Source organism: Peromyscus leucopus, chromosome 1 (assembly GCF_004664715.2).
Source record: "Peromyscus leucopus breed LL Stock chromosome 1, UCI_PerLeu_2.1, whole genome shotgun sequence".
In the NCBI taxonomy this organism is placed as follows: domain Eukaryota; kingdom Metazoa; phylum Chordata; class Mammalia; order Rodentia; family Cricetidae; genus Peromyscus; species Peromyscus leucopus.
In genome coordinates, this window is record NC_051063.1 from 168,293,331 (window position 1) to 168,311,539 (window position 18,209).

General features: G+C 51.2%; 1 protein-coding gene across 2 annotated transcripts in view; it reads left to right on the forward strand.

Moving 5' to 3' along the window:
* Positions 1–18,209, forward strand: part of Sptbn4 (spectrin beta, non-erythrocytic 4) — a 91,508-nt gene that overhangs the window by 41,950 nt on the left and 31,349 nt on the right. The window contains exons 16-20 of one of the 2 annotated variants that reach the window (XM_028855113.1): positions 1,071–1,821; positions 3,212–3,414; positions 8,297–8,387; positions 12,076–12,222; positions 14,555–14,818. In XM_028855113.1, the coding sequence (XP_028710946.1) occupies positions 1,071–1,821; positions 3,212–3,414; positions 8,297–8,387; positions 12,076–12,222; positions 14,555–14,818 (1,456 nt within the window). Of the gene's footprint in view, positions 1–1,070; positions 1,822–3,211; positions 3,415–8,296; positions 8,388–9,798; positions 9,897–12,075; positions 12,223–14,554; positions 14,819–18,209 lie in introns of those variants that run through there. The other variant, XM_028855114.2, reaches the window with a different exon arrangement.

Consider the following 18,209-nt stretch of genomic DNA (forward strand, 5'->3'; position numbering starts at 1 on the left):
TCCAGTTCCAGGGGATACAACACCCTCTTCTTACCTCTGTGGGCATGTGACTGGCAGTTGATGCACACATATATGAAATGAGTACAGACCCCCCCAAAAACAAACAAACAAACAAACAAACAAAACCCTCACTTACTTTATCTTACAAGTGTGAGGGCCAGAGCAGGATTGACAGCCTCCTGTCGTCTCAGCATTTGAGAGGCGGAGCTAAGGGTTCCCTGGGTCAGGCTGACTAGCTTGCCTAGCCAGATAGCCAGAACTGGAGAGCTACAGGTGCCGTGAGAGACCCTGCCTCAAGAAATAAAATGGAGAGCGATTCAGGAAGACAGTGATGTCAACCTCTAGCCTCTGCAGGCTAATTCACGTGTATGTGCACCAGGACACACATGCAAATGTACACACACACACACACACACACACACACACACACCACAGCTGTAAAAACCAAATCTGAACAAATAAAGAGCCGGAGATATGTTGGCACAATTAATTCTTTTTTCATGGTGCTGGGGATGGAATCCAGGGCCTTGCGCGTGCGAGGCAAGTGTTGAGCCATTGAGCTACATCCCAGACAGTAAAATACAAGTATTTTTCATAATAGAAAAAAGTGGAAAGAGTAGCATTGCGAAGCGCGCACTCTCTTTCTTGTCCTCTTGTATCTATCCAAGGCAGTCCTTCTGCCTCAGGCTCTGGAGTGCTAAGATTATAGGTGTGCACCACTCCATAAAGCTGTGATTCCCTGGCCTGTGATGTAAGGCAGGCAGCGGGGATCTCTGGTCTGCTTTCTGCCTTTAGTCGCTAATATGTGGACTCTGGAAATGGCGATTAAACTCCGGAAGAGAATGAGATGACAAATCGGGTTCTAATATTATTATGAAGATATTTTGATGGCGCTGGAGCGTTACATTGAGAGCGGCCGCTCTAAGCACTGTCCAAGGTGGAATCCTATTTATCCAGGCACAAACCTGCACTCTCCCAGGTCCCGTGGCGTTCGAGTGGCCAAGGAATGGATTTTACCCTGGGCGCATGGACCTCCACATTTGATCACCCTCTTTCCCGCCCCTGGACAGGTGGAACCGCATCGTGGAGCTGGTGGAACAGCGCAAAGAAGAGATGAGCGCCGTGCTGCTGGTGGAGAACCACGTACTGGAGGTGGCCGAGGTGCGCGCCCAGGTGCGCGAGAAGCGGCGTGCGGTGGAGAGCGCGCCCCGGGCGGGCGGAGCCCTGCAGTGGCGTCTGAGTGGCCTGGAGGCGGCCCTGCAGGCACTAGAGCCGCGACAGGCGGCGCTGCTGGAGGAGGCGGCGCTGCTGGCCGAGCGCTTCCCCGCCCAGGCGACGCGCTTGCACCAGGGCGCAGAGGAGCTGGGAGCCGAGTGGGGCGCGCTGGCCGGAGCGGCTCAGGCTTGCGGCGAGGCGGTGGCGGCGGCAGGTCGCCTGCAGCGTTTCCTGCGCGATCTGGATACTTTCCTGGACTGGCTGGTGCGGGCGCAGGAGGCGGCGGGCGCCGTCGAGGGGCCTTTGCCGCGCAGCCTGGAGGAAGCGGACACCCTGCTGGCGCGCCACGCCGCACTCAAGGAGGAGGTGGATCAGCGCGAGGAGGACTACACGCGCATCGTGGCTGCCAGCGAGGCGCTGCTGGCGTCCGACGGCGCGGAGCTGGGCCCCGGCCTGGCGCTAGACGAGTGGCTGCCGCACCTCGAGGTTGGCTGGCACAAACTGCTCGGCTTGTGGGAGGAGCGCAGGGAGGCGCTGGTCCAGGCGCACGTCTATCAGCTCTTCCTAAGAGACCTGTGCCAGGCGCTCGCGGTGCTGCGCAACCAGGTGCCCGCTGGCGGTGCGCTGGGGGGCGGGTTCAGGTGGGGGTGGGGTGTTCCCTGGGACCCCTAGATTTCTGTTTTATTCAAGATGGGGGTAGGAAATTAAGGGAGAAGCAGTTGTTTAACGGGAAAATTGAGTTTTGGACTGTGAGGGGGAGAGCAAGTGTGTGACAGAATTTAAAGGTTATGTTGAGTGGTGTGAGGTTTATGGAATTGGTTGTTTTGTTATTTATTTATTTATTTATTTAAGTATTTTTGGGACAGGGTCTCTATGCAGTCTTGGCTGTCCTGGATGTAGCCCAGGCTGGCCTCGAACTCACAGAGATCCTCCTGTCTCTGCTTCCTGAGTGCTAGGATTAAAGACATGCACCACCAGGCGCAGCCACTTTTTAATTTTTAAAAAAGATTTATTTTTATTTGTTTTACCCTCCTGTGTCTGCGCATAAAGTGCATTTAGAGTCTGAAGAGCGCATCAGATCCCTTGAGATTGGAGTTACAGACAGTTATGAGCCACCATACAGGTGCTGGGAATTGAATCCAGGTCCTCTGGAAAGAGCACCCTGTGCTCTTAACAGCTGGGCCATCTCTTTATCTCCCTATCTCCCCAGCCCCCCAACCCCAAGACAGAGTTTCTCCGTGTAGCCCTGGCTGTCCTGGAACTCATTCTGTGGACCGGGCTGACCTCAAACTCAGAGATCTACCTGCCTCTGCCTCCTGAGTGCTGGGGTTTGAAGTGTGCACCACCACTGCCTGACTTAATTTTTTTAAAAGAATTTATTTGTATTATTTTTAGTTGTGTGTGTGTGTGTGTGTATATAAGCGTGTGAGTGCAGGTTCCCGAGAAGGCCAAGATGCTGTTGTCTGGAGCTGGAGTTACAGATGGTAGTAGACTACCAGATGGGGCTGCTAGGAACCTAACCTGGGTCCTCTGGAAGAGCAATAAATGCTCTTAACCCATGAGCCCTGTCTTCAGCCCTTTGGTTTTATGGAGGCAGGGTCTCACTATGTGGCCCAAGATGGCCTGGAGCTCTCTATATAGACCAGGCTAGCCTTAAACTCTCACAGATCTGCCCGCCTCCACCTCATAAAGTGCTGGGATTAAAGGTGTGCGTCACCACGCTCTGCTTGGGTTTTGTGTTTTGTTAGAGACGAATTTGTAGAGAGTGGCTTACTGGGATTGTGGGTTATCTGGGAGCAAATGGCAAGAGGGGACAGTTGATAGATTCAGCAGAGGGGGCTGAGACCTGAGGAATCTGGAAGGACATACTGCTAAGGAAAGGGTCCAGCAAGAGCAAAAGCCCTGAGGCGAAACTGTGCTTGAAGCTAGCTGGCTGGCAGCCTCCCTGGCGTCCTGGGGTGGGAGCCGAGCTGACCCGTGTCCCTTCCGTTCCCAGGAGGTGGCGCTGTCTGGCGCCGAGCTCCCCTGCACGGTGGAGTCAGTGGAAGAGGCGATGAAGAGGCACCGGGATTTTCTCACCACGATGGAGCTGAACCAGCAAAAGATGCAGGTGGCCGTACAAGCTGCAGAGAGCCTGCTGCGGCAAGGCAACGCCTACGGCGAGCAGGCGCAGGAGGCGGTGGCCCGGCTGCTGGAGAAGTAGGTCCCCAGTTCAGAACCACAGAAGGCGCGGTCTGGGCACAGTGGAGCGGGGAGGGATACCCAGATCCTTATTTTCTGTTTCTCTGTTTTTCCCTTGTCTCAATTTAATTCCTTGTTTATTTATCTATGTTTTTGAGAGAGGGTCTCTTGTAGCCCAGGTTGGCCTGGAATTTTTTTTTTTTAAATCTACCTACCTACCTACCTACCTATCGTGCGAGCGTGCGTGCGAGCGGGCGTGCGTGCGTGTGTGCGTGTGTGTGAACAACTCGAGGGCGTTAATACTCCTCCTACCACGTGAGTATGAGGATCAGACTGGGCATCTCAGGCTCGGCCACAGCTGCTTCCCTTCCTAAGTCATCTCACCCATCCAGACCAGAACTTCAGGTGTAGCTGAAGATGATCTCGAACTCCTCATCCTCCTGCCTCCACCTGTCTCATCCTGGGATTACAGACATGCGTCATTATGCCTTTTTTTTTTTTTTTTAGATAGGGTCTGCCAGGCAGTGGTGGTCTTTAACCCTAACTTGGGAGACAGAGGCAGGCAGATCTCTGAGTTTGAGGCCAGCCTGGTCTACAGAGTGAGTTCCAGGACAGTCAGGGCTACACAGAGAAACCCTGTCCTGGGGGGGTGGGGTGGGGGGATGAAGAGACAGGGTCTACCTGTGTAGCCCAGACTGAGGTCAAACTCAAAGCAATCCCCTTGCCTCAGGCTCTTGAATGTTGGGGTTGCTGATATGCCCCACTTGCCTCACCATCCCCCTTCCTATTTCCTAATCTTTTTATAATAAACAAAAGGGAGGAATGTTAGTTTCTGATGCCGCCGCAGCCTGCCTCTGCTGCCAGGTGCCTTTCCACCATCAGCCATTCCACATGAGCTGTGCACCCTTTAAAAGTGCCCGCCAGGCACAGCTTGCTCTCTTTACATCTCTTTCCCTCTCGTCTCTCTTGCCTCCTACTCCCCTCCTGGTCTCTTCTTTCCTCTCTTGCCTCTTCCTTTCTCTCTTGCTTCTTCTCTTCCTCTTGTCTGTCCGCCACTGTGGCTCTTTCCCTCTCCCAATAAACCTAAGCTAACTCTGTCGTGTGTGGCGTCTTTGCTTAGTGGCATACCTTGGCAGGGCCCACCAAAAGGTACCCACGTCGCCTTTCTTCTATGTATCCTCTCAACCACAGTCATTTGGAGTGTGCTGGAGGGTGAGCCCAGTGCTTTATGCATTCCAGGCAAGCCCCTCATCCACCCGGTGCCATCTCCATCACCAAATACCGTTCCTCAGCTGCATTTTGCATATGAGGTTCTGAGTTGATTTGTTCAGTGTCTTAGCCAGGGAGTGGCACAGCTGGGACTGGAACCCTGTTAGTTTCTCTGCCCGGCAAAGAGGAAGGCTTTCCCACATCACTCGTTCTCCCCACAGTCTGGCTTGCAAAGTCCAAGTGGAGTTTTCTCCTGTCCATGGTCAGGACAAATTTCTCTCACCCGCCAGTCCCACAGCCGCTTAGACCCAACCGAGTAAACACACAGAGACTTATATTGCTTACAAACTGTATGGCCGCAGCAGGCTTCTTGTTATCTAGTTCTTATATCTTAAATTAACTCGTATCTATTAGTCTGTAAGTTGCCACGTGGCTTGTGGCTTACCGGTACATCTCCCTTGTCATCATGGCAGCTGGCAGCGTCTCTCTGCCTCAGCCTTCCACTTCCCAGAAATCTCTTCTCTCCTTGTCCCGCCTATACTTCCTGCCTGGCTACTGGCCAATCAGTGTTTTATTTATTAACCAATCAGAGCAACACATTTGACATGCAGAACATCCCACAGCACCTCTGGGTCTCTCTGGAAGTAGCTCCCACATACTCTCTCTTTGCTCCCACATGCACATCTATTTCTATGACTGTTTCCTGTTCTTTCTCTCTTCAACTTTTCTCTTTGGAGAAAGATGTTACCTGCATCTATAATGCCCCCTTCTCTTGACAGTAGCACAGGCTGGCCTCAACTCTTTATATATCTGATGCCTACCTGGGCTTATAGGCATGGGCCACCACATTCTGTTTTTGTTTTTGTTTGGTTTTTCTTTTCTCGGACCTTATGTTTGTTTCATAGCGTGGTATGCTGTCTCTCTAGGGCTCTCCTACATTCATTTGTTTATGCATCCATTCAAAAAGGACATATTGAGCAGTCACTGTATGCCAAGGAGCTCATGGCTGTGAACAACAAAATCAAAAAGACAAAAACAAACAAATAAACACTAAAAAACAAACAACCTGCCCTTAGTCTGGGGAAATGTTTGGTGGATAAAATGCTCAAGGCACAAGTGTGAGGACCTAAGTTTTACACCTAGCACCCATGTAGAAAACTAGGTATAAGCCAGGCAGTGGTGGTACATGCCCAGAGGCAGGTAGATCTCTGAGTTCGAGGCCAGCCTGGTCTACAAAGCAAGTTCCAGGACAGCCAGGACTACACAGAGCAACCCTGTCTTTAAAAAAAAAAATAAGCTAGGTACAGTGGCATGTGTTTGTAATCCCAGCACTGAGGGGCAGGGATGGGAGGCGCCTGCCTGGAGGCTCTGTGACCAGCCAGCTTAACCAAAATGATGAGCTTCAGGTTAAATGAGAGACACAGAGACACAGTGTAAAAAATGATGTGGAGAGTGGTAGAGGGAGACCGTGGCCTGCACACATGTGCACATGCACACACACACACCCACCACTCCCCTATGTGAAAGTGGCACCCCAATGGAGGGGATAGACATGATAAGGAAAATACACGATGGGGGATACAGTGCCACATGCCAAGGACAAAATTAAAGAAGGAAAGAAAACCAGAAAGGGTCAGGGAATGATCAAAAGGGACCTCACCAAGCTGGCATTCAACCAGAGGTGGGTCATGACCTTTTCACAAGGGTTGCATATCAGATATTTGCACTATGTTTCATAACAGTAGGAAAATTACAGTTATGAAGTAGCAAAGAAAATAATTGTATGGCTGGGGGTCACCACAACCTGAGGAACTGTATTAAAGGGTAGCAGCGTTAGGAAGGTTGAGAACCATTGAACTAGACCTTGGGAAGAGTCGTTGCCGAGGCCCTGAGGTGAGAGATGCTGCTCACATCACGGCCAGGAGGACAGCAGGGTCTTCATTAAAAGAGGGAGAAACGCAAAATGGGGGAAGACAGTGAGGTGGGAGTGTGTGTGCGTGCCTGTTCCTGTGTGAAGGAAGGGCCCGGAAGTTCAGGAAAAGTCTTGGAGGTCTGTGGAAGATAATATCATTAAAAAAGAGATTAATTGTGTTTATTTATTTTGTGTTTGTGTGTGTAAGTGCCACAGTTCATGTGTGAAAAGCAGAAGACAATTTGTGGAAGTCTGTCCTCTCCTTTCACCGTGGGGGTCCCAAAGATTGAACTCATATCACCAGGCTTAGCCACAAGCACCTTTACACACTGAGCCATCACATAGGCCCACCGGCCTCATTCTTGCTGTCTTCTCTGCCTAGATTCTGGGGATGGAGAATGACAGGATGAGCATGCATATAAGTTGATGGTGTGCCACTACCACTGAGCCACCCCCCAGCCCCTCACTGGGGGATTCTAGGCAGGGGCTCACCACTGAGGAGAGCCCATCTGTTTCTGTTGCCTTCTCTCATTTCTTTCCTGACTCCCTGTTGTCTTTATTGTTGTCCCCATCTCTCTGGGTCCCCCTCCTTTCTTTCTGTGTACCTGGGATTGAACCCAGGACATCACACATGCTAGGCAAGCTGTCTACCTCTGAGGTATATCTCCAACTTCTGTTTTCTTTTCATTTCGGCTACTGGAACTATGCTTATCTCTCTCCGTGGGTCTTAGTCTGTTTCTGTGTGTCTCTCTTAGAGTCTATGGTAACCATCTCTGATTTTTTCCCCCAAGATATGTTTCTCTGTGTAGTCCTGGCTGTCCTGGAAATCGCTCAGTAGCCCAGGCTGGCCTTGAACTCACAGAGATCCTCTGCCTCTGCCTCCCGAGTGCTGGGATTAAAGGCGTGTGTCACCACATCCAGCTTGATTTTGTTTCTAAGTGTCTCTTACTCTGTTCTTGTGTGTGTGTGTGATGTGTGTGTTTGTGTGGTGTGTGTATGGTATGTGGTGATGGTGGTGTGTGTGGTGTGTATGTGTTGTGTGTGTATTGTATGTGTGTGTTGTGTTGTGTGTGTGTGGTGTGTGTGTATGTGTGTATTGTATGTGTGTGTTGTGTGTGTAGTGTATGTGTGTATATTGTGTATGTGTGTGTGGTGTGTGTGTGTGGTGTGTATGTGTTGTGCGTGTGGTGGGTGTGGTATGTGTATGTGTTGTGTGTGTATGTGTGTATTGTATGTTTGTGTTGTGTTGTGTGTGTGTGTTGTATGTGTATGTGTGTGTGTTGTGTGTGTGTGATAGTGTATGTGTGTGTTGTGAGTGTTGTATGTGTGTGTTGTGTTGTGTATGTGTGTGTGGTGTGTGTGTGGTGTATATGTGTTGTGCGTGTGTTGTGTGTGTATGTGTGTGTTGTGTTGTGTGTATGTGTGTGTTGTGTGTGTTGTGTGTGTATGTGTGTGTGTTGTGTGTGTTGTGTGTTGTGTGTGTGTTGTGTGTGTGTACGTGTGTGTTGTGTGTATTATATGTGTGTGTTGTGTGTGTATGTGTGTTGTGTGTGGTATGTGTGTTATTGTTATGTCTCTGTGTATCTCTGTCTATCCCTGACCCCTCCCTCCTTCCTCCTCCAGTTCTCTCTCTTCTCTCTCCCTTCTCTGTCCGACCAGTGTTTCTGGGTCCTTCTCTTTCCCCTGCTTCTACTCAGCTGGTGCCCTCACATGGCTCCTGCTAGCCGCCCCTCTTCCCGTTGTTCCCGGGCCTCTCCTCAGCCCTTCTCTTCTCCCCAGGAGCCAAGAGAACCAGCTGAGGGCTCAGCAGTGGATGCAAAAGCTCCTGGATCAGCTTGTGCTGCAGCACTTCCTGAGAGACTGTCACGAGGTAGGCCCTTCGGTGTGCCGGGACCCACGGAAAGGCTTGATCCCCGGGCGGGGCGGGGCTGGGACGCCCCGTCTAAGTGGGTCGCGGAACCATGCTCCCTGTGTGCCACCAGGAGGCATGCGGAGTCCTGTGCCAGAGCGCATGCCCCGCAGCTCCTCGTCAGCCCACGTGAGCTCCTGGGAGACAGAAGGAGCCCTGGGCTCCCCTAGCAACCGCTGAGTTCGCACCTACGTTCCCAGGGAAGGAACGCTGATCTCACCTTTCTCTAGAGATTTGTGAAGCGGGAGAGGGAGACTGAGGGCTGGGGGTGGGGGGAGTGGATGGACCAGTGGCCGGGAGCACTCCTTCAGTCACAGATGGCCCGAACTCGGCCTTCACATTTATTTGGTTTAGTTAGTTATGGTGCGGGGGACCGGACTCCAGGACTTGAGCTGTAGGCTAGGGCTCAGGCTCTGAGCTATATCCCCAGTTCCTTAATAACTAAGAATCAAATCCCTTCTCCTGCATGCCTTGGAGTTCACAACTGATAAGATGGCCCAGACTCTCTTCTGCACTGAAATACTCCTGAGACTCCCCTTTGCCTTGGATCCCAAAGGAACTCTTATGGACCTGGACCACACCAGAGATGGATGGTTCATAAACGTTCTCCTAATTCCCAGAGATGCCCTGGCCCCAAGCTCCCTGATCTGTGTGATCCAGGACTAGACTCTACCCCCATGATGAACTGGCACCTTTATTTTTGTCCCCATCTCTCTGGGTCCCCCTCCTTTCTTTCTGTGTACCTGGAATTGAGGGAGAGAGAAGAAGGTTCAGGAACCAAGTCCTTGCCCTCCTCCCACCCCGACTAAAGATAAGGTTTGACTCTGCATATTGAACACCCGTGGCAGACTAGTCTCCACACGTACGAAATAGACACAGGTCTCCAAACCTTCCCTAACTGAGAGAGCCTGTTAGCAACGGGTCCCTGTTGGCCCTCCTTCCCACTGGAGATGGTTCTGGACAGCATCACAGATGTACCGGGCCGCTCCTGCCCTAACCTCTACCCTCAAGTGGTAGTCTGAAAGCGGGGCCTCTGCGGGTTAATGATGGCTCAGGAGGCCCTCCAACCCCCCCTTACCATAGTCCACACCCTCACCTAGTTGAAGGAGCTGGGGACCCGGACCCCCTCCTGCCATTAGGCATGGTCCTGTCCCCTGTCGTTGGACTGTTCTGGACTCGGTAGCAATGATCTGAGATGGACCGGAAGGTCCCCGGCCTGGAAGCTCAGAGAAGGTGGTGATTCCTCCCCCACCCGGACTAGGGCCCCCCGCAAAGAAGGCGGGCCTGGAGGCAGGCAGGGGGCGCGCGCGGGCGGGCGCGTGGCCGCGGCGCGGGGGCGAGGGAGGGGGCGCGCGCCCGCCGGAGCCTCAGCCGTTGCCGCTGCCGCCGCCGCCGCCGCCGTCGCAGTGGAGGGGCGAGTGCCTGTCCGCCCGCCGCAGGGACGCTCCTCCAACGCCGCCGCCGCCGCAGGTCTCGGGGGCGCCAGAGGGAAGGGGAGGAGAGAGGGGGAGGGGGCCGGCGCGCGCCCCCGCGGGCACGCGCGGGGGAGGGGGCTCGTGCGCGTGCTCGCCAGCCAGGCCCGCGGGAGGGAGGGGCGGGGGCGGCACGGGGGCGGGCCTGGACCCCGGCCCTGGGGAGGGGGGTGGAGGGACGAGCCCGGGAGCTGTCCGCGGTGCTGGAGCCGCAGCGAGAGGGGGCAGGGAGGGGGGCTAGCCTAGGCTAGTCTGCATTTGATGTTTGGGCGAAGCAGGGGGTCCCAACCTCCCTACGAGGGGATCAGATTTGCCCCGGTCTTGAGGGATTTCCCGGGTTTTGAGTTTTCGGTTCTTGCGGGGTCCGTAGCAGTCTCGGATGATGGGGTGCATCACTTTGGGGGGGGGCTCTGCGGAGGGAGATGAGGTATTAGCTGGGACCTGAGTACGAGGGTCTCTGACTTTCGGAGAGGTTACCCTTGGTTGTGGAGAGAGTCTAGCCTTGCACCGAGTGGCCCAGAGCGGGCAATCCCGTTTAGGGAGCTTTACCTAGAGAACGTCTGTCTTCTCCGTTAGGGGTTTTGCCTTCTCTGTGGGACTCCGGTTGCGTGTTCATCCCTGTGTAGGGAATTGGGGAATTCGGCGTTTGACTTTGCGCGTGTGTGTTGTGAGAAGCTGTCCTGGCCCCCTGAGGAGCACACGCTCTGGGGACGTGGGGTGGGGTGCGGTTTGGCCGGCTCGGGATTTGTCCTTGAATATGACTGCATTTGCCTCCCAGGACCGCGGAGTCCGGCCTTTTTTTTTTTTTTTTTTTTTTTTTTAACCAGGAGGGAGGAGGAGGATCTTGTGACTGGAGGGGGAGGAGCAAACTGTCCCAGGTTCAGGCTTTGGTCGGGAGGAGATTGTGGCTTTGGAAACCAATCTTGTTTAATAAGCGCTTCCCCCTCCCCAAGTGCTGGAGATAGAACCGGATTCCAGAACTTACTTTTTCGTGCTGAGCAAGCAAGCCCCCTCGGCTCAGCCGTCACTCTTGCGGAGGGAGGGGCTCAGAAAACAGCCCTGTGTTTGTTGCTATCGGGAGAAATGAGAATATTCTTGCTGTTTGCATCTTGGATCACGTTAGCTTGGAGAGGGGGGGCGGTGCTGGATCAGGGGGTTTGATCTGATCTACATTGGGAATCCTACATTTTTGGGGTAGATGGGTTCTAGGAATCAGGAGGCAGCCTGTTGCTCATATTTTGGGCGTTGGCTGGCCATGATTTGGGGTAACTGTGTCTTAGTCACAGGCGCTGGACTTAGGTTTTATTAGAATTTCTGGGCCGAAGGGTTGGGTCTCCTCTAGCTTGGAGGCCTTAATTATCAGGATGCTAAACATGGAAATAGTCCGGAGGTTGTTTGGGGGTGTTGGTCTGACCGTGGGAGTGCTGGGGCTAGATTTGGGCTTGTTCAACCTGTGGCGCAGGTTAAGGATTTTTTAAAAATTGAATCAACAGGGGCTTACTATGTAGCTCAGGTTGGCCACAAAGTCCATCTCCTCCTCTCCCAGCCTGCCCAGTGCTGGGGTGGCAAGCATGCATTCTCGCTCCCCCTCAAATATTGAGAGTTGAAGGTTTGGTCCTTATTAGGGGGCCATACTATTTTCTCCTTTTAAAATATTAATTTTTTATTACATTTATCTACTCATCTCCCATGTGGACATGTCTTTGGGTGCCCTCACCACAGAGCATGTGAGAGGGTCAGTTCTCTGCTTCCACCACGTGGGTCCCAGAGGCTGAACACAGGTCTTCAGGCAGCAGCAAGTACCTTTACCTGCTGAGCCCTCTTACCAGCCTGGGGTCTCAGTTTTCCTATGGGTGGGACCAGGGCAGGAGGTTCATCTGATTGACAAGGTGATTTGAGGGGTTGATTTGACCTGCCGTGGAAGGAGGGTGATGGGGCCAGACATCCCACTTTGGTTTCTCGAGGCTGGCAGAGCCCAAGGGTTTGGTATTGGGGGACCACATAGGCATCTTTTATCCAAGAAAGGCTGGAGAGTCCTCTCCAGTCAGCCTTATTTGCATAGATTTCCTCCTCAGCTTCACTCTTATCAGCCAAGAACCTGACCCGGGAGTTCTTCTGAGGGGTGTTGTGAGGCTGTGGAGAGGGACCCCCTGAGCCCTCCTGTCTGCCCCGCACAGCTGGATGGCTGGATCCACGAGAAAATGCTGATGGCCCGAGATGGCACCCGGGAGGACAGCCACAAGCTGCACAAGAGATGGCTCCGGCACCAGGCGTTCATGGCTGAGCTGGCTCAGAATAAGGAGTGGCTGGAGAAGATCGAGAGGGTGAGGAAGGCCCTGCCGCCCTCCCGGAGACATACCCTCACGCTGACGCCTTCACTGTCCTCCTTCCAGGCCGGCATCCCTCTGCTGGTTCAAACCCGTGGCATGCCTGCTTGCTCCTAGCCGTGGCACTTGGAGTCATTATTGTAGCCTTGAGCTTCAGTTCGCTCATCTGGACAGTGGTCTTCACCTCTTCCAGCTGTTGCTCAGAGCCTCCTGTTTAACATTTCCCCCATCTTATAAACCCTACCGCACTTCCCCTCACATTACTTCAGTCATTTAATATGGAAGGAAGCCTTAGACACAGGCTAGGGAAGCCCTGTATTCAACTAAAATTTAGATTTTTTTTCAGCCCTAGTTTCAGGGTCTGTAACCAGCTGTGATATCTTACGAGAACTATGTTGGTCTCCTAGACCCTAGGTTTCTCCTCTTTCCCCTCCTCCTCCTTCTCCTCCTCCTCCTCCTCCTCCTCCTCCTCCTCCTCCTCCACTTCTTCTTCCTCTTCCCCTTCCCCTCCTCCTTCTCCTTCTTTTTTCTCCCTGGCTTCCTTTTTTGCTTGCTCTTTGAGAAATGGTCTTGGTATGTAGCCTAGGCTGGCCTCCAATCCAAGACCGTCCAGCCTCAGCCTCTCTAGTACTGGATTACAGTCTTTCATCACCACATCCAACTTCCATTTACCCTTTTGAGTAAAAATAAGCAAATAGGTGTAGCCAGCTCTCTGGGTTTCTGAGTACATAAAGTGTGTTAGAACACCAGGCACCAGGCATGGGAGGTGTAAGACCAGGCACCCGTTATTATGGTTTTGTTGATTTGTGGGTTTTCTTTCCCTTGGTGCTCGAATTCAGGACCTCATGCATGCTAGACAAGTGCTCCACCACCTGGCTACGTCAGGGCCAGCTTTTCTCTTTTCTTTTTGTTATTTTAGTTATTATTGTTTCATTGCTGAAACTGGAACTCAGGACCTTGTACCAGCTAGGCTATTACTCTACCACTGACCCACAATCCCAGCCCTTTAAATTTTTTGTTTAACTTTTTGTTTTTTTGAGGCAGGGTCTCATGTAGCCCAGGTTGGCCTCAAACTCACTGGGTAGCTGAAGATGACCTTGAACGGCTGATCCTCCTGCCTCCACCTCCTAAGTGCTGGGAAGACAGGCATTCACCACCACACTTGGCTTTCTTTTTAGTTATTTTATTTATCTATTGTTATTATTTCATTTGTTGAGACAGAGTCTCACTGTGTAGACGAGGCTGGCCTTAAACATCCAATGATTCCCCTGCCTCTGCTTCTCAAGTGGTAGGATAATAGGTGTGAGCCACCATACCTATTTCAGTATTATTTATTTTGTTTTGATTTTTGTTTTGTCTTTTATTCTTTTGTTTGTTTTGGATTTGGTTTTTCAAGACAGGTTGCTTTGTATAGCCCGACACATGATCTGTAGACCAGGCTGACCTCAAACTCATAGAGATCCGCCTGCCTCAGCCTCCCGAGTGCTGGGATTAAAGGTGTGCACTACCACTGCCCAGATTTACGAGACCCCCCCCTGGAACTCTCTTTGTAGACCAGGCTAGCCTCAAACCCACAGAGATCCTCTTGCCTTTGCCTTCCAAATGCAGAGATTAAAAGCATGCATCTGTTATTGGTAACATGTCATAAATGTAGCTCTGGGCCACCAAGACAGTTGACTTCAGTTTTGGAAGGGCCTAGACAGGTACTTGCTTTCAGTATCAATTCCCTAAACTCCCCCTTGTTCTGGTTGAACCCTTAGAGCTGCAGGCCAGGGCAACCCCACTTTTCTAATCAAACAGAAATACTCAGGTTCACTTTATGCTCTTAAGTGATCATAGCGACCCCTTAAAGGACAGTGTGTGGCAAAGCCAGTCTTCTGGACCTTGAGCTTAATGGAAGTTCATTCTCTCCCTGCCTCTCCCCCCTCTTCTCCCCTCCCCTCCCCTTCTCTCCCTTATCTTCCATGCTCCCTTCCCCTTTTCGTCTTCTTCTCCCATCCCCTCCCCCTCTTTCCTTTCTCCTTCTCTACCTCATCTTCCTTTTGTCCCTCTCTCATGGTCCTACCGTGTGTACATATCTCCTTGTTCATTACTTTGTGACCAACTGTCTTTCCCTATTTCCTTCCCATATTGTTGGGCTCTCTTGTCTGCCCCCATCAACCCTATCTGTCTCTTGCCTGTCTTCCTTGGTTCCATCTGTTTGCATCTGTCCTTTCCTGCCTCTGCCTCTCTCTCCCCGCATCTCTCCTGTTGGTCCTGTATCTCTTTGTCTGTTTCCATTACCCATCTCCTCTTCCTCCTGTCTCCGACCTTCCACCCCTCCTGCCAGGAGGGCCAGCAACTGATGCAGGAGAAACCCGAGCTGGCAGCCTCTGTGCGCAAGAAGTTGGGCGAGATCCGGCAGTGCTGGGCGGAGCTGGAGAGTACCACGCAGGCCAAGGCGCGCCAGCTCTTTGAGGCCAGCAAGGCGGACCAGTTAGTGCAGAGCTTTGCAGAGCTGGACAAGAGGTTGCTTCACATGGAAAGCCAGCTACAAGATGTGGATCCTGGTGGGGACCTGGCCACCGTCAACAGCCAGCTCAAGAAGTTACAGGTATGATGGGCTGGCTGGCCTGGCAAGGGGGGTCCCCTGTGGCAGAGCAGAAAGTTGGGATCCCACCTCTGAGGTGTTTCCACCTGAGGCTGTGCAGCTAGGAGTGACTGCTGGGAGGAGTCATCACCTTAGGGCGGAGGACTCACAGGGACAGAGGAGTCTATAATAAAACAAACGGTACAGACATTTTTCTCAGGATTTTGATATTATTTTCTGTGTGGAGAAAAAAAGGCCCAGAAAGAAGAGAACAGCTTTGCCCCGAGTATCAGTGTGTCCATGGAGTACTTTCTCTTTCGGTCCCCGGGCTCAGCATTCACGGACCCCTGCAGCAATCTTAGGAAATAGATGCTCTATTACCCCCATTTTACCAATGAGAAGACTGAGGTACAAGAAAACTGCACAGTGGCCAGTTTCTGCCCTTCTGAACAAAGAGCCCTTAGAGAACATTCCTGAGCCTGAATAAGCCCTACTTCTAGCCTGGCAGCTGGTTGGTGTTCAGGACTTAAAAGCTGGGCAGTGGTGGTTCATGCCTTTAATCCCAGTGCTCAGGAGGCAGAGCCAGGTGGATCTCTGTGAGTTTGAGGCCAGCCTGGTCTACAAAGCAAGATCCAGGACAGGCACCAAAACTACACAGAGAAACCCTGTTTCAAAAAAAAAAACCCACCCCCCCCAAAAAAAAAAAAAAGTCTATGTGGCTGGTTGATGTGGAAGCAGGCCCTGATGCTCCTCTCCTGAAGTGGAGTGGTTCCTGTCTTTAAATGCCAGGGGTGAAGCTTGATTGATTGATAAATAAACTGAGGCTTTGGAAGGTGAATTTCCTCACTTGGCGAGCAAGGTAGGGCTGGATTCAAAACCAAATCCTTTGTGTCTCCGGTGCCCCTTGCATAGAATTCTTTCAAGGTTTTTCTTGTAAAGTAATCAACATGGTAGGTGGCAAATTGAATTAATTAATTAATTTTAAAGATTTAGGGGGCTGGAGAGATGGCTCAGAGGTTAAGAGCACTGACTGCTCTTCCAGAGGTCCTGAGTTCAATTCCCAGCAACCACATGGTGGCTCACAACCATCTGTAATGAGATCTGATGCCCTCTTCTGGCTTGCAGTCATATATGCTGTATACATAATAAATAAATAAATCTTTAAAAAAAAAAAAAAGATTTAAAAACTGACAGTGTAGCTTAGTTGGTAGAGTGCGAGTCTGGATTCGATCTCCAGCCCTGAATAAACTAGAGTGTTAGCACACAGGCCTGTAATCCCAGCACTCCAGAGATAGAAGGATGGGGACCAGGAGTTTGAGGTCATGCTTGCCTTCATCCAGTTCCTGACTAAACTGGGCTACAGAAGACCCTGTCTCAAACCAACAACAAGGTTAGAGCTAAAAAAATAAAAATGAGGACTGCCTGGGTGTGGCTCAGTGGTAGAGCTCCTGCCTAGAATCTCCCAGTGAGGGCCTGGGAGTGTGGCTCAGTGGTAGAGCTCCTGCCTAGAATCCTTCAATGAGGGGCTGGGGTGTGGCTCAGTGGTAGAGCTCCTGCCTAGAATCCTTCAATGAGGGGCTGGGGTGTGGCTCAGTGGTAGAGCACCTGCCTAGAATCCCCCAGTGAGGGGCTGGGGGCGTGGCTCATGTGGAGTGCTTGCTTGAAACATTCAAAGCCCTGAGGTCCATTCTCAGCACAGAAAAAAAAAACCCTAATAATAAAAGCATAATTATATAAGTATACCATCTTTTAAAAGCTTCGTTTATGTCAATTAGGCTTGTCACCATTTACCATATGAAAAATGAAAATTCCAATATGTATTGATTCTTTTGAAATGAATATTAAATCTATCACAAATTGTCCTTAATAGCCCTCTTCTATGAAGAACATTGTGGGGTTGGTGAGATGGCTCAGCAGATAAAGGCACTTACTGCCAAGCCTAACAACTTGGAGTTTGATCCCTGGGACCCACACGGTAGAACGGACTCCCATAAAGTTGCGCACACACACACACTGTGGTATGTGTGTACCTCACACACATGCATGTGCTCACACACACTAAATGAAAAAAAAGAAAGGATGCATGCACAGAAAAATAGATTTTCTTTACACACAAAAAACAGGGAAGGCTGACAAAATGGCTCAGTGAAATCTTGCTGCTCAAGCATGGGAATCCATGTTTATCATCTGAACCATGTAAATCAGCCAGGCACCGCTGTGCACGCCTGCAGTCCCTGTGCCGGGAAGGTGAAAGTAGGCGGCTCCCTGTGGCGTGCTGGCCGGTCATCTCACTGACTCTGTAAGTTCCAGCTTCACGGAGAGACCCTGTCTCAAACAAATAAAGTGGAGCAATTGAGGAAGAGATCCCTGACATTGACCCCCGCCCTCCACATGAACACACACACGGACAGACACCCCTCTGTGTGCACACACAACCATGTACACACACAGATAATAAATAGAGCAAATGTTAAATGTGAGAAGAAGCTGTTTTTATTTTTTGCAGCTCTTCCTGGTGAGAGATGAAAGAGAAGTGTCTTCTCACATCCGCCTCTGCCTGGGCTTGTTGCTGTCATGTGAATCACCCAACCATCTCTGAAAAATCGTGTGTTCTCAAGAATGAGAATAATATAGGCAAATAGCACCTTAGTGGGTAGATAGATAGGTAGGAAGGTAGGTAGGTAGGTAGATAGATAGATAGATAGATAGATAGATAGATAGATAGATAGATAGATAATGATGATAGGTAGAGGATAAATAGGTAGGTAGATAGATGATAGCTAGCTAGCTAGCTAGCTAGATAGATAGACAGACTCATCCTATAGGTAGGTGGGTGGGTAGGTGGATGGGTGGATGGACAGACAGACAAATAAACTAGTCTTTGAATTGGTGGATGGATAGATGGATGGGTGGATGAATAGATAGACTTACTCCTATGGGTAGGTAGATGGCTATAGCTAGCTAGCTAGCTAGCTAGACAGACAGACAGACAGACAGATACTGTCATGTAGCCTAGGCTGGTTTAGAACTTGCACTGTATCTAAGGATAACCTTGATTTCTGATCCTCCATTCTCTACCTCCCAAGTCCTGGGATTATAGGCATGAGCTGCCACACTTCATTTATGTGGTGCTGGAAATCAAACCCAGGATTCTACCAGATGAGCCATTTCCTCAGCCAGCACCTTAGTGTTTTCATAAAAATAGCTTGCACCAAGCCAGGCCACACTTCAAACTGCTAACAAGTGCTCTGTACCACACACTGTAACCCCGATCCTTCAGCAGTCCTGAGGGAAGCACGTACCCGTGGAAATCCCATGGCCCAGATGGAATCCCTGGCCAGCCCATGGCCACACAGCCATTCAGGACCATGACTAGTTGTTGGTTTGGATTTTGTTTGTTTGTTTCTAAGCAGGG